Source organism: Tachyglossus aculeatus, chromosome 2 (genome assembly GCF_015852505.1).
Source record: "Tachyglossus aculeatus isolate mTacAcu1 chromosome 2, mTacAcu1.pri, whole genome shotgun sequence".
Classification (NCBI taxonomy): domain Eukaryota; kingdom Metazoa; phylum Chordata; class Mammalia; order Monotremata; family Tachyglossidae; genus Tachyglossus; species Tachyglossus aculeatus.
The window spans coordinates 162,123,823-162,139,089 of record NC_052067.1 but is presented as its reverse complement, the minus strand read 5'-3'; the positions used below and the strand labels follow the sequence as shown (position 1 = coordinate 162,139,089).

Here is a 15,267-nt window from a genome sequence, read left to right as displayed (position 1 = left end):
CAGCTCTTGAAAGCAGCAGGATTTCACTAAGCAGCACCCCGAGTGTCGTTAAGTCCCGAAAATATCGAGTCTAATTTCACAGGATGAATTGGGAGTACACCAGAACCCTGGTCTGACTTCCTGAAGAGTAGAGGGAGAGTCATGCTCATTCATTTTCTTTAGGATGTTCTTGGGGAAAAATCTCCAAAGATTAAAGAAATGACAGTGGGATCACACAAACGTGGGTGAAAATTTATAGCCGGATACCAAATATGGTTCATTTATTGTATTTTATTTCATTGCACCAGAAAGGTAACTCTTTGCATAGAAAGAGAGCAGAAGGTGATCCACTTGGATCAATTAAATGGAGAGCAAGACACACCATCCAAAAACAGAGATCTGCCAGATGACTACAGGTTTGCTGGCTTTCAGAGATCTCAATGTTGCCACTAGCTAAAGGCACTTATTTCCATAAGGGGGAAAATCTGCAGATTGTTGGTTTTTTTTTTTGTCTTCAAGCAATCACAAGGAAGCTTTGAAGATAATCACGGGTAAGAATCTACGGTCTGAAGTGTCTTTGACACTTTTTTAAGTGGCCAACATTTCAGAATTATTCATAAACTATTTTGAAGTGAGAACCTGGAGTTATCTTGTTGTTGCAAGATCTGGAACACAGCTTACTTGTAAGAACACTTGAGGAAAATCATTGAGGACTGATTCCAGAAGTTCAAGCCCAAATGTCCGAGTCATTTCTGTCATCCCCACTAGCCAATATGGGGCATCAGCATTAACCAACTGACACAGATCCTGAGAAAACAAACAGAATTTCCTTCATTAGGGCAGGGTGCTACTTTCTGGGATTCTCTAAACATAAAATTAAAAATACGGCCTCCTCTTAGTGAACGGGTGATTTTCTTTTCTACTTGGGAAGGCCGATTTTGAAATAGAATCTTTAAAAAAACAAAGCGGCTTTTGAGAGCATTACTTCAGTATATTTGACAAAAGTCAAAAGTGTCAAACAATGATTTTGTTACCACATTACCAGCGTGGCTCAGTGGAAAGAGCGCGGGCTTGGGAGTCAGAGGTCATGGGTTCTAATCCCAGCTCCGCCACTTATCAGCTGTGTGACTTTGGGCAAGTCATTTAACTTCTCTGTGCCTCAGTTACCTCATCTGGAAAATGGGGATTAAGAGTGTGAGCCCCATGGGGGACAACCTAATTACCCTGTCTCTACCCCAGCGCTTAGAACAGTGCTTGGCACATAGTAAGCGCTTAACAAATACCAAAACTATTATTATTATTATTATTATTTACCACATATAGAATAGAACAAATTTTATTCTTCATTAGAAATACCTGGAAAAGCATATAGGCATCTTTAGCGCAAGGCTTGAGGGTGCTGACAGATCTTCTATTGCTATTTCCTTGAACCGGTAATGGCTGCTCAACAACGTCTGAAATCAAGACAGTGGGTTATAAGAATTTATATTCATATTTATTTGGTCAAACATTCCTCTTGGTAGTAGAACAGTAATCAAATCTAAGACGATACTATTGGCACCCCAAATAATTAATCAATCAATCAATGGTATTTATTCATTCAATTGTACTTATTGAGCACTTACTGTGTGCAGAGCACTGTACTAAGCGCTTGGGAAGTACAAGTCGGCAACATATAGAGACAGTCCCTTAGGAAAGCACTGTCCTGAGAGCATATTTGGCAGACCACATCTCTCCCCACCTTCATTCATTCATTCAATCGTATTTATTGAGCGCTTACTGTGTGCAGAGCACTGTACTAAGTGCTTGGGAAGTACACGTTGGCAACATATAGAGACGGTCCCTACCCAACAACAGGCTCACAGTCTAGAAGGGGGAGACAGACAACAAAACAAAACATGTGGACAGGTGTCAAATCATCAGAATAAATAGATGTAAAGCTAGGTGAACATCATTAACAAAATAAATAGAGTAGTAAATATGTACAAGCAAAATAAATAGAGTAATAAATCTGTACAAACATATATACCGGTGCTGTGGGGAGGGGAAGGAGGTAGGGCGGGGGGGTGGGGAGGGGGAGAGGAAGGAGGGGGCTCAGCCTGGGAAGGCCTCCTGGAGGAGGTGAGCTCTCAGTAGGACTTTGAAGGGAGGAAGAGAGCTAGATTGGCAGATGTGCAGAGGGAGGAATCTTCCAGGCCAGAGGGAGGATGTGGGCCGGGGGTTGACGGCGGGACAGGTGAGAATGAGGCACGGTGAGGAGGTTAGTGGTGGCAGAGGAGCGGAGGATGCAGGCTGGCTATAGAAGGAAAGAAGGGAGGTGAGGTAGGAGGGGGGCAAGGTGATGGACAGCCTTGAAGCCCAGGGTGAGGAGTTTTTGCCTGATGCGTCAGTTGACTGGTAGCCACTGGGGATTTTTGAGGAGGGGAGTAACATGCCCAGAGCATTTCTGCTCAAAGATGATCCGGGCAGCAGCGTGAAGTATAGACTGAAGTGGGGAGAGATAGGTGGATGGGAGATCAGAGAGGAGGCTGATGCAGTAATCCAGTCGGGATAGGATGAGTGCCCTACTAAAATCACACTTCCTCCAAGAGGCCTTCCCTGACTAGTCGCACATCTCTCCAATTCACCCTCCCTCCTACCATGCCTATGCTCTTGGATCTGTACACCTCACCTGACACACATCGCCCCTGTACATACCACAACACTCTCTCATTCCTCCATCACTAATTTATTATGTCCCTTGCCGCCTCTAGACTGTGCGTTCCCTGTGGGTAGGGAACATCAATCAATTGTATTTATTGAGTGCTTACTATGTGCAGAGCACTGTACTAAGTGCTTGGGAAGTACAAATTGGCAACACATAGAGACAGTCCCTACCCAACAGTGGGCTCACAGTCTAAAAGGGGGAGACAGAGAACAGAACCAAACATACCAACAAAATAAAATAAATAGGATAGAAATGTACAAGTAAAATAAATAAATAAATAAATAAATAGAGTAATAAATATGTACAACCATATATACAGGTGCTGTGGGGAAGGGAAGGAGGTAAGATGGGCGGATGGAGAGGGGGACGAGGGGGAGAGGAAGGAAGGGGCTCAGTCTGGGAAGGCCTCCTGGAGGAGGTGAGCTCTCAGTAGGGCCTTGAAGGGAGGAAGAGAGCTAGCTTGGCGGATGGGCAGAGGGAGGGCATTCCAGGCCCGGGGGATGACGTGGGCCGGGGGTCGATGGCGGGACAGGCGAGAACGAGGTACAGTGAGGAGATTAGCGATGGAGGAGTGGAGGGTGCGGGCTGGGCTGGAGAAGGAGAGAAGGGAACATGTCTACCAGGTCTCTCTTCCAAGCAGTTAGAACAGGGAGGGAGGTCTCCCCTTTTAGACTGTGAGTCCATTGTTGGGTAGGGACGGTCTCTACAGGTTGCCGACTTGTATTTCCCGAGCGCTTACAGTGCTCTACAAACAGTAAGTGCTCAATAAATACAATTGATTGAATGAATCAATCAATCAATAGTATTTACTGAGGACTTACTGTACACAGGACACTGTATTAAGCACTTGGGAGAGCACAATCCAACAGAGTAGGTAGACACAATCCCTGCCCACAAGGAGCTTACTGCCTAGAGGCTCCGCCACATATCTGTTGTGTGACATTGGGTGAGTCACTTAACTTCTCTGAGCCTCAGCTGCCTCATCTGTAAAATGGGGATTAAGACTGTGAGCCCACAGTCACACAGTCAGACTGTGAGACGTGGGACAACCTGATCACCTTGCATCCCCCCCAAGGCCTAGAACAGTGCATTGCACGTAATAAGCTCTTAACAAATGCCATCATTATTATTATTATTATTAGAGAGGGAGACAAGTTTCACATAGGAGAAATGGTGTTGTCTGTTTGTCTGTCTCCCCCTTCTAGACTGTGAGCCCATTGTTGGGTAGGGACCATCTCTATGTGTTGCCGACTTGTACTTCCCAAGCGCTTAGTACAGTGCTCTGTATACAGTAAGTGCTCAATAAATACGATTGAATGAATGAATGTTGTGTTAAGCTATGTACATAGGTTCTCTGTGGCTTAGGGGAGAGTAACAAAATGGTTAATGATAATAATAATGATGATAATGATGGCATTTATTAAGCACTTACTATGTGCAAAGCACTGTGCTAAGCGCTGGGAAGGTTACAAGGTGATCATGTTGTTCCACGGGGGCTCACAGTCTTCATCCCCATTTTACAGATGAGGTAACAGGCAAAGAGAAGTTGAGTGACTTGTCCAAAGTCACACAGCTGACACTCGGTGGAGCCGGGATGTGAACCCATGACCTCTGACTCCAAAGCCCAGGCTCTTTCCACGGTTAAGGGATAACCGATCCAAGGGCACAGGTGATCCAGAAAGGAGGGAGAACAGGGTGGGGAAATGAGGACTTATTCAGTGAGAAATCCCTTGGAAGAGATCTGATCTTAGTCCTGCTTTGAGGCCAGGGAGAAGGGTGGTCTGTCGGGTACAAACATCCAAGTCGGATGGAGGGCCTGGGCAAAGGCTCAGCGAAGAGGAGACGAGATCGAGGTACAGTGAAAAGGTTGGGGTTAGTCTGGGCTGGGCTGCAGTTGGAGGGCAGCGAGGTAAGCTAGGGGGAGGAGTGCTGATTGAGTGTTTTAAAATCATCAATGGTGAGGAGTCTTTTCTTGTTGCTGAGATGATGGACGACCGCTGGAAGCTTTTGACAAGTGGGGAGACGTGAAGGTAACAGGTTTTTTTAAGAAAAATGATCCGGGCAGCAGAGGGAAATAAGGACTAGAGTGAGAGAGTTAGGAGGGAGGGAGGTCAGTGGGGAGGCCTAATGCAATAGTCAAGATGGGATACAGTATTAATTTGTTTATACTAACGTCTGTCTCCCCCTCTAGACTGCGAGCTCACTGTAGGCAGGAATGGGTCTGTTTGCTGTTATATCGTACTCTGCCTAGCACTCATAATGATGCTTTGCACACAGTATGCACTCAATAAATACGACTGAATATGTTAAATGCCCATATCAGCATGGTAGCAGTTTGGATGGAGAAGAAGAGATATAGTGAAGGTAATAATAATAACAATAATAATAATAATGGCAATTATTAAGCGCTTACTATGTGCAAAGCACTGTTCTAAGCGCTGGGGAGGTTACAAGGTGATCAGATTGTCCCACGGTGGGCTCACAATCTTAATCCCCATTTTACAGATGAGGTAACTGAGGCACAGAGAAGTTAAGTGACTTGCCCAAAGTCACACAGCTGACAATTGGCAGAGTTGGGATTTGAACCCATGAACTCTGACTCCAAAGCCCGTGCTCTTTCCATTGAGCCACGCTGCTTCCCCAATAATGGTCCTTACTCAGCGCTTACTATGTGCCAAGCACTGTTCTAAGCACTGGGGTAGTACTGATAGGGTTTGGTGACCGAGAGAATGCCGGTAGAATGAGAGATGTGTTTCAGAGAATGCCATGGCTGTGGGCTTCTGAGAGAGGGAAAATGGTGGTATGGTCAACAGTGATGGGAAAGTCAGGGGGAGGACGGGGTTTGGACGGGAGGACCAGGAGTTCTCTTTTGGATGCATTAAGTCTGAATTGTCGGCGGGACATCCCCGTCGCGAAGTCATGAAGTCAGGAGGAAGCGCAAGACGGCGGAGGAGAGAAGTTGGCTTGCATATCAGGGAGGACAGAAGGGAGAGGGACAAGCCGAGTCATCCAGATAACCAAAGAAACATTAAGCAAGAGGCCCTGTTACCTTTCTGTCGTTCGTCTTCGGCCACCATCCTCTCAAACACCACCGTCACCACTTGCCGCACCGTAGCGGCCGCAGTGTTGTTTGTGATATTGTCTTTTGTAAAGTGCAGCCGAAAGCAAAGTACGATTGCCTGAAAAAGATTTCCACGAGTGGAAAATGATTTTAAAATGTGAACCGTACTTCACCGGAGACAACCAAAAAGTTCTCTTTATCTGCTCGGTCAGAATGAACGGAGCATCTACGCGTTCTATCGGAAGTCTGCAAGTGGACCGAAGCATTCCGACTCTACAAATGAGGCTCACGTAAAACAAAACAACTTGAACATTAAGTGTGCAGAAATGGCTATTTGCGTTCCCATGGCTCAGGTCCGACCGGGCCTACGACGTTAATGCTTCGGCTCACGGGATCCCCAGAGAAGCAGAATATAATCAATCACGTATCCCCACTCTTCAAAACATAAAGTACAAAGGCTGAATTGAAGCTGACCTTCAAAAAGAAGCCCAGAGGGGCGGCCCAAGACCTTAGCTAGGTTAGTCTCGGGTCTTTCTATCAGGAAGCTTGGAAGCTTTGTTGCTCCAGGTTCCCTAGCAACCCCAGAAAAGAATCCCATCCTTGATAAAATAACTCGGCCTGATTCCCATCTTTGGAGGAACTTCCATTTGGTTGGAGGCTTGTGACCATCCAAAACTTTTCAAAATAATTCAAATCCATGAGCTGGGCCTGGCAGATTTACTCGGCCATGCCCTGCTGGGACCTAAGTTTTAGGAAAAGGGTGGGTCTCAAGGAAAGAGCATCAAAATGCTCTTCGGGTGCTCATTCCTGTTCTTAAAATGAAGACTCATCATAAATATCCTTTTTAGGCATCTTTCTTGCTTTCCTGGAAAAAACACCCGGTTCATACCGAGTCTTCTCTCTACCACTAACTCGGTAATTCTGCAAGCATCATTTCTGTGTACAATAGACAAACCTTATAATCCGGGGACTTTAAACCTTTGAAAAACTCCCGAGCCCACCCTTTTTTCCACCCGCACCCAGACTGCTACTGCTTTTGATCTAGTATCTGTCTTATTAATCTGGTCAATAGAATGGATCTCATCTGCAACATTTTGGCTCTAATAAGATACAGGGAAACTTGGATAGAATATTTTTGTTTCCCATTACCAACCGACTAGCATGTCCCTAAATGATAATAAAACCTTTTAGGACGGCGGATTGGTGGCTCGGAGGTGGGGAGATGGGGGGGGTGTGATCCTCGGTTACCACGTCTCCGGGGCCGGGGCCGCGTCATACTGGTGTCGACTCTGCTGGAGGGATGGGAGAGGGAAGAGGCTGCCGGAGCTTCCGGGGAAGAGCTGTCCGAAGGTCCGACGGGAGCCTGTCGCCCCCCTCAATTCCCTAAACTCTATTGGGGGCTCCGGTCACCGCCACCCTGACGGGCAGATGAGGTGTTCCGCCCTACCGATGTGGAGATTTTGGGGGGGTCTCACGGCTCTTAGCTGGAAAAGGCCGAGCTGAGATTCCCCCTGGCAAAAGTATAGCCTAGCTCCTCACTGGGGGGAGGCGGGTAGGACTATCTTCTGGCTTCAGATGACACCTGGCAGGCCTGATTCGGACAAACAACTCACATTTACGTTCTGACGCAAGAACCTCCTTTGGAGAACTGATTCCCCGCCAAAGTCCAGAGGGGAATGTTTAGAGTCAGTATTTCAAGGGAAAAGATCCACTGCCGATAAGTATGCTTTATACAACGAATTCAATCCCACACTGATGGCCAACTCTGAAAGGAGACTTCAAGACACAGCCAACACGAGCCCATACGAATGGCAATTACTTGAAAATGTTTCCAGTAGGTTTACAAGTAGGCCATTCCCCCAATCTCCTGGGGTTCCAGGTTCCGAGGCGGGGGCAGGCAGGGGAATTCTCGGGAAGTGCCTCTCCCCAGAGTCCAGGCCTTCACGGAAGTGAGGGGATGCTTGGGTCCCATCTCTGACCAGAGGAACAAGGGGTAGGAGGGCAAGAGGGTCTCTCAGACACCACTCCAAGATCAGAAATGAGATTCAGGCATTCCCCGCTTCTTAGATTCCTGAAAAAATTGGGGGATCCCAGGTAGGCATTGTCCAGAGTCTTGCTAGGTAGAGGACAGAGTTTGCTGTTTATCACTTTAATGTATAATGTTCAGACCTCAAAAAAAATGAGGATAGGGCACGCACAGCCATCTATTTTATCTCAGAGGAGGCGAGCAATGAGCATGCCCAATGAAAACTCACACTCGAAAGTGGAGATGCTAGTACATCGGCGCCACCTGAAAATATAAAGGCGTCTAGCTTAAAGTATGAGAAATAACGTTAGAGTCAGTCAATTGTATTTCTTGAGCGTTTACCGTGTGCACTGCACTGCACTAGGCACTTGGGAGAATATGATATAACAAGCAAACACGTTCATTCATTCAATCGTATTTATTGAGCGCTTACTGTGTGCAGAGCACTGTACTAAGCGCTTGAGAAGCACAATTTGGCAACATATAGAGACGGTCCCTACCCAACAACGGGCTCACAGTCTAGAAGGGGGAGACAGGCAACAAAACAAAACACGTAGACAGGAGTGAAGTCGTCAGAACAAACAGAATTAAAGCTAGATGCACATCATAAACAAAATAAACACAATAGTAAATATGTACAAGTAAAACACAGTAATAAATCTGTACAAACATATACAGGTGCTGTGGGGAGGGGAGGGAGGTAGGGCGGGGGGAATTCCCTGCATGGACCTTCCTTTAAGCTTCTCCCAAGAAGTGGCTCAGAAATTTCTATGGGTTGGAAAATAAGAATGATGATGTCTCTTTGAGGCACATTCAAAAGCCACCAAACCATGATGAAGCCCTGACAACGAGTCTCTAGCTCTGGTAAAAGCAAGCCTTCTTATTTCAGCAGCTAAAGTAGGTAGAGCATGTCGTGAAAGCAGGATACTAAGTAAAACAGGTTTCCTACCTTAGAGAGGGCTTCATCGTGAACGACTGTGTTGGTTGTTAGAAGAACAAGAACTGTCTGGAGTAGCTTGAGCTCTTCAAGACTATTTTCCATGAGCTGCCACAGCATATTGATAACATTTCCAGCTGCAGCCTAAGAAAATGTGATCATTGGAAAATCATAAAAGCAAATAAGACACCACGGGAATACAAACTTACCCAACAGGTACAAATTCCCAAGGAAGGAAAACTGGACATGCTCTAACCAAACCAGTGGGACTTGGAGCTCCATCATCAATCCAACAGTGGTGTTTATTGGGAGTATACAATTATTATTATTATTATTGTATTTGTTAAGCACTTCACTAAGCGCTGGGGTGGATGCAGGCTAATCGGGTTGGACACAGTCCCTTGTCTCATGCAGGACTCACAGTTTCAATCCCCATTTTACAGATGAGAGAACTGAGGCTCAGAGAAGTTAAGTGACTTGCCCAAGGTCACACAGCAGACAGATGGTTTCTGCAATGCCTTACCCAACCTAATTATCTAGTACAGTACCACGCACGCTGAGGATGCAAACGCTGGTTTGCCGACTGGAGATCTTGGAAGAGTAAGCAAATGATCCTGCTATCACACAGCTCTCTCTGAAAATCAACCGAGTGTAACGGGGTAGACTGCCGCAGCCGTTTCCTGGTGCATTAAACTCATCATGCTCTCTCCCGAGACAAAAAGATCAGTAATATATGAGAGGACAGAATATTAACGTACAATCAACATCACGCCAGCCTTACCTCAGAGACCACTTCGTGAGACATGAGCCGCTGAATGGCTGCTAGACACAGCTGAGTGATCTTTGGTTCCTTGGTTCCACAACCCATTAGAAAAGGCTGAACCACCTCCGAGCTATTTTCTTTCAGGGCTTTGGAAGACAAACAAACAAAAAAAAAGGCAGTTTGTGAGAAATGAGCAGAGCTTGGACTAAGGAGACACACATCTAATATTTGCTTCCTGGGAGAACGTTCTTGATGGAGACTGAATTTTGAAACGAGTGCCCGGTACTAAACCCAGTTGATGAAGTGGACTGTTCTGGAGAAACGGGGGCTTTCCCCGTGCTTTTAATCTGCCACTTCACCCTCCCGCTCGATCAAAGTCTTCAGTTTAATCTGGTTTATGTTTAGAGCTCTCATAATCCAGTTGGTGCTCTTAACTGATTCCAAGAAAATAGTGTATTCATTCATTCATTCATTCAATTGTATTTATTGAGCGCTTACTGTGTGCAAAGCACTGTATTAAGTGCTTGGGAGAGTACAACTTAACAACAGACACATCCCTGACCACAACAGCTTAAGGGAAGGGGTGCTAAAGTTGATTTTCCCAGAGAGAATGATGTAAAATGCATTAATCCATTTTTACAGAATGAAAAACAATTGATCAAAATAATGTATATTTTAAAAGGTGATTAAAAGTGCAGCATAGTTACATGAGCAAATATCACTGCAAATATGTTTTGATAACGAAGGCTCTTGAACTGTGTTTTCTTGTTGTGGATACATTGTTGTCTGTTTCTCCCTCCCAGACTGTGAGCCCATTGTTGGGTAGGGACCGTCTGTATATATTGCCAACCTGTACTTCCCAAGTGCTTAGTACAGTGTTCTTCACACAGTAAGCGCTCAATAAATATGACTGACTGACTGAATGAATATGTAAATACACGCCCTCTAGACAGTAAGTTTATTGTGGGCAGGGAACATGTCTATCAACTCTGCTGTACCCAACTACAATGCTCTGCACAAAGTATGCGCTCAATAAATACCACTGATTGATTAAATACAGTACTTTCATTCAGTTGTATTTATTTAAACGCTTATTGCTTATTGTGCGCACAGCATTGTACTAAGCGCTTGGAAAGTACAATACAGCAACAAAGTACTTAATTTTCCAAGTGCTATGCATCATATCCTAGTGAGTTAAAAGGCACTCTGGGTCAGTGCTTAGAACAGTAAGCACTTAACAAATACCATCATTATTATTATCAATGCTAAGTTGCAAAGCGTTTTCATTTCTACCAAGTCAGTCAAAATGCTTCAAAGATAGGGGAAGAGACCTACTTAAGCCAAAGTAAACTTTGCAGTTATCTCCAAGTGAGGCTATGGTTGTGCCTTGGACTCTGATTCACGAGGAGCCTGAAATTCTGCGCTTCTCTCTACTGACTTCTGTTTATCTTTGGGGTATTTGGCCTTGTCCCTTATGCAGTTTGAATGTTTTATTCCTCCCAAAACATGTCTCCAGTCCTCCCCCACATATATTCATAAATCATGAGCCCTTTGAGTGTCTAATTCTCACTTGCATGCTCTTTCCCAGCACTTAGTACAGTGCTCTGCACACAGTAAGCACTTAATAAATACCTGTACTGCTACTACTGCTCCCAAAAAAGAGGATGCAAAAAAAATCAGCATTAAAATTCTACAGTTCTATGTGAAGGAACCTCCTGCTCCACCCCATCTCGCCCACTCACCAACTTGGTCACACTCTCGACCTCATCATCTCCTACTGCTGCACTATCTCCACCCTCACCAACTCTGAAATCCCTCTCTCTGATCATAACCTTCTCACCTGCCTCCTCTCTCACACTCCTCCCCCCTGTAAATCTATATTAATCCCCCACAGAGACCTCCGCTCTCTCGACCCCATCCATCTTTCTCAGCGCATCACATCCCACCTCACCTCCATATCCTCTCTACCCACTCTTGTTGACCAGATTACTGCTCTCAACTCCACCCTCTCTACTCAACTCGCTCGTTCCCCTTTCCCTTCGTCACTTTTGTACCACTAACCCACAGCCTTGGATCACTGCCACTGTCCACCTCCTTCACGCTTAAGCTCGAGCTGCTGAACACTGCTAGCAAAAGTTTAAACACCAAGCCAACCTTGTTCACTTTAAATTTATCCTTTCCTGCCTTAACTCTGCCCTCTCCTCTGCCAGGCAAAACTACCTTTCTTCCCTTATTGACACCCATGCCCATCACCCCCGTCAGCTGTTCCGGAATCTAACTTGCTCCTCAGGCCCCCTGTTCCTGCCCTTCCCCCATCCCTCACCCCCAACGATCTGGCCTCCTACTTCATTAGTAAAATTAACTCCATCAGGTTTGAGTTCCGCAAAGTCACTCCTCCAACCCCCCCGGCTCTCAACCCTCCCCGATACTCTCCCATCCTTCCCAGCAGTACCTTCAGATGAGATCTCCTCCCTCCTCTCAAGTGCCACCCCATCCACCTTTGCTTCAGACCACATCCCTCTCCTCTTATGAAAACTCTCGCCCCTTCCCTCTTCCCCTCAACTTCCATCTTCAACCACTCACTCTCTACTGGTTCCTTCCCCTCTGCCTTCAAACATGCCCACGTCTCCCCCATCCGAAAAAAGCCCTCTCTTGACCCCACTGCCCCTATCTCTCTCCCACCCTTCCTTTCCAAACTCCTAGAACGAGTCATCTACAATCGCTGCCTAAAATTCCTCAACACCTACTCTCTTCTTGACCCCCTCCAATCTGACTTCTGTCCCTTACATTCCACGGAAACTGCCCTCTCAAAGGTCACCAATGACCTTCCTTCTTGCCAAATCCAATGGCCCTACTCTATCCTACTCCTCCTCGACCTCTCAGCTGCCTTTGTCACTGGGAACCACCCTCTTCTCAACACGCTATCCAAGCTTGGCTTCACAGATTCCGTCCTCTCCTGGTTCTCCTCTTATCTATCTGGCCATACATTCTCAGTCTCCTTTGCGGGCTACTCCTCCCCCTCCCAACCCCTTACTGTAGGGGTTCCTCAAGGGTCAGTTCTCGGTCCCCTTCTGTTCTCCATCTATACTCACTCCCTTGGTGAACTCATTCACTCCCACGGCTTCAACTATCATCTCTACACGGATGACACCCAAATCTACATCTCCACACCTATTCTCCCTTCCTCCTTCCAGGCTCGTATTTCTTCCTGCCTTCAGGACATCTCCATCTGGATGTCAGCCTGCCATCTAAAACTCAACATGTCCAAGACTGAGCTCCTAATCTTCCCTCCCAAACCCTGTCCTCTCCCTGACTTTCCCATCACTGTAGACAGCACTACCATCCTTCCCTTCTCACAAACCCGCAACCTTGGTGTCATCCTCGACTCCGCTCTCTCATTCACCCCACACATCCAATCCTTCACCAAAGCCTGCCGGTCTCACCTCCACAACATCGCCAAGATCCGCCCTTTCCTTTCCTTCCAAACCGCTACTATGCTGGTTCAATCTCTCATCCTACCCTGACTGGATTACTGCATCAGCCTCCACTCTGATCTCCCATCCTCCTGTCTCTTCCCGCTTCAGTCTATATTTCACTCTGCTTTCTGGATTATCTTTGTACAGAAACGCTCTGGGCATGTCACTCCCCTCCTCAAAAATCTCCAGTGGTTGCCTATCAACCTTCACGTGAGGCAAAAACTCCTCACTCTCGGCTTCAAGGCCTTCCATCACCTCGGCCCCTCCTATCTCACCTCCCTTCTCTCCTACAGCCCAGCCCGCACCTTCCGCTCCTCTGTCGCTAACCTCATAACTGTACCTCGTTCTCGCCTGTCCCGCCAACGAACCCTGGTCCATGTCCTCCCCCGGGCCTGGAATGCCCTCCCTCTGCCCATCCGCCAAGCTAGCTCTCTTCCTCCCTTCAAAGCCCTACTGAGAGCTCACCTCCTCCAGGAGGCCTTCCCAGACTGCGCCCCTTTTTTCCTCTCCTCCTCCTCCTTTCCCCATCGCACCCCTCCCTCTGACCTACCCACTTCCCCTCCCCACAGCACTTGTATATATTTGTACATATTTATTACTCTATTTATTTTATTAATGATGTGTATACAGCTATAATTCTATTTATTCTGATGGTATTGACAACTGTTTACTTGTTTTGTTTTGTTGTCTGTCTCCCCCTTCTAGACTGTGAGCCCACTGTTGGGTAAGGGACTGTCTCTGCTGCCGATTTGTACTTCCCAAGCGCTTAGTACAGAGCTCTGCACACATTAAGCGCTCAATAAATATGAATGAATGAATGAAATGAATGAAGAGCTCTATACAATAACAGTGGCTGTAATCAGATTGCCATTCATTCAATCATATTTATTAAGTGCTTAAAGAGGTCCCTTCCCCTCTCTTTGAAGTATTTTGATTGACTGGGTAGAAATGAAAACGCTTGTGTCATTCAGCCCACTGTTCCACATTTGGTCCAAATCAGAGGCATACAGCTAGGCCGAGGGGAAGAAATAACCAATGCCGGACTGATCTCCCTGCCCCATCAACATCATTAAACTAGAGAAATTTATATTCAATTTTCCAGCAGATTCAGGAAAATGCACAGTCAAATGGAGAGGGCATGGGAAGGAGATTCAGTTTCTAGTCCTGGCTCCACCACCTGCCTGCTGTGGGACTCTGGGGAAAATGTCAATTGGCTTCCCTGTGACTCAGTTCCCTCACCTGCGGAAACGGGGATAAAATTTTTGCTCTCTCTCTCGCTCTTCCTCTAAGACTGTGAGCCCCAGGGCCTGGGTCTGATCTCCTTATCGTGTATGTTCCCCAGCATTTAGCACAATGTGGGAAGGCTCTCTGTGCCTTGGTTTCCTCATTCACCGGCTATAGTGTGATCATCTTTTTTTTTAATGGCATTATTAAGCGCTTACTATGTGCAAAGCACAGTTCTAAGCACTGGAGAGGTTACAAGGTCATCAGGTTGTCTCATGGGAGGCTCACAGTCTTAATACCCATTTTAAAGATGAGGTAACTGAGGCACAGAGAAGTTAACTGACTTGCCCAAAGTCACACAGCTGACAATTGGAAGAGCCGGGATTTGAACCCATGACCTCTGACTCCAAAGCCCGTGCTCTTTCCTCTGAGCCACGCTGCTTCTCATTTTTTATCATCTTTCATGTTCATCTTTTATGAACCACAGCACATGTAGTACTTCACAGAGAGGCAGCGTGGCTTAGGGGAAAGAGCACAGGCGTGGGAGTCAGAGGATGTGGGTTCTAATCCCGGCTCCGCCACTTTGCTGTGTGACCTTGGGCATGCCACTTAACTTCTCTGGGCTCAGTTACCTCATCTGTAAAATAGGGATTAAAACTGTGAGCCCCACGAAGCACAACCTGATTACTCTGTACCTACCTCAGTGCTTAGAGCAGTGCTTGGCACAAAGTAAGCGCTTAACAAATACCATCATTATTATTAAATGCCATTTTTTCAACAAGCTAAGTTCTTAATAAACAACATGAACAACAATAAAAGATGAGAAGCAGCGTGGCTCACTGGAAAGAGCCCGGGCTTTGGAGTCAGTGGTCATGGATTCATATCCCAGCTCTGCCAATTGTAAGCTGTGTGACTTTGGGGAAGTCACTTAACTTCTCTGTGCCTCAGTTACCTCATCTGTAAAATGGGGATTAAGACTGTGAGCCCCCCATGGGACAACCTGATCACCTTGTAACCTCCACGGCGCTTATGACAGTGCTTTGCACATAGTAAGTGCTTAATAAATGCCATTATTGTTATTATTATTATTGTTA

General features: G+C 46.3%; 1 protein-coding gene across 2 annotated transcripts in view; it reads right to left on the bottom strand.

The window, feature by feature from the left end:
• Positions 1-15,267, bottom strand: part of MON2 (MON2 homolog, regulator of endosome-to-Golgi trafficking) — a 182,700-nt gene that overhangs the window by 122,457 nt on the left and 44,976 nt on the right. For both annotated transcript variants that reach the window (XM_038761242.1, XM_038761249.1), the window contains exons 3-7: positions 9,492-9,619; positions 8,723-8,854; positions 5,736-5,865; positions 1,336-1,433; positions 661-786 (exon numbers count right to left, since the gene is read on the bottom strand). In XM_038761242.1, coding sequence (XP_038617170.1) covers positions 661-786; positions 1,336-1,433; positions 5,736-5,865; positions 8,723-8,854; positions 9,492-9,619 — 614 coding nt within the window. The remainder of the gene's footprint in view (positions 1-660; positions 787-1,335; positions 1,434-5,735; positions 5,866-8,722; positions 8,855-9,491; positions 9,620-15,267) is intronic.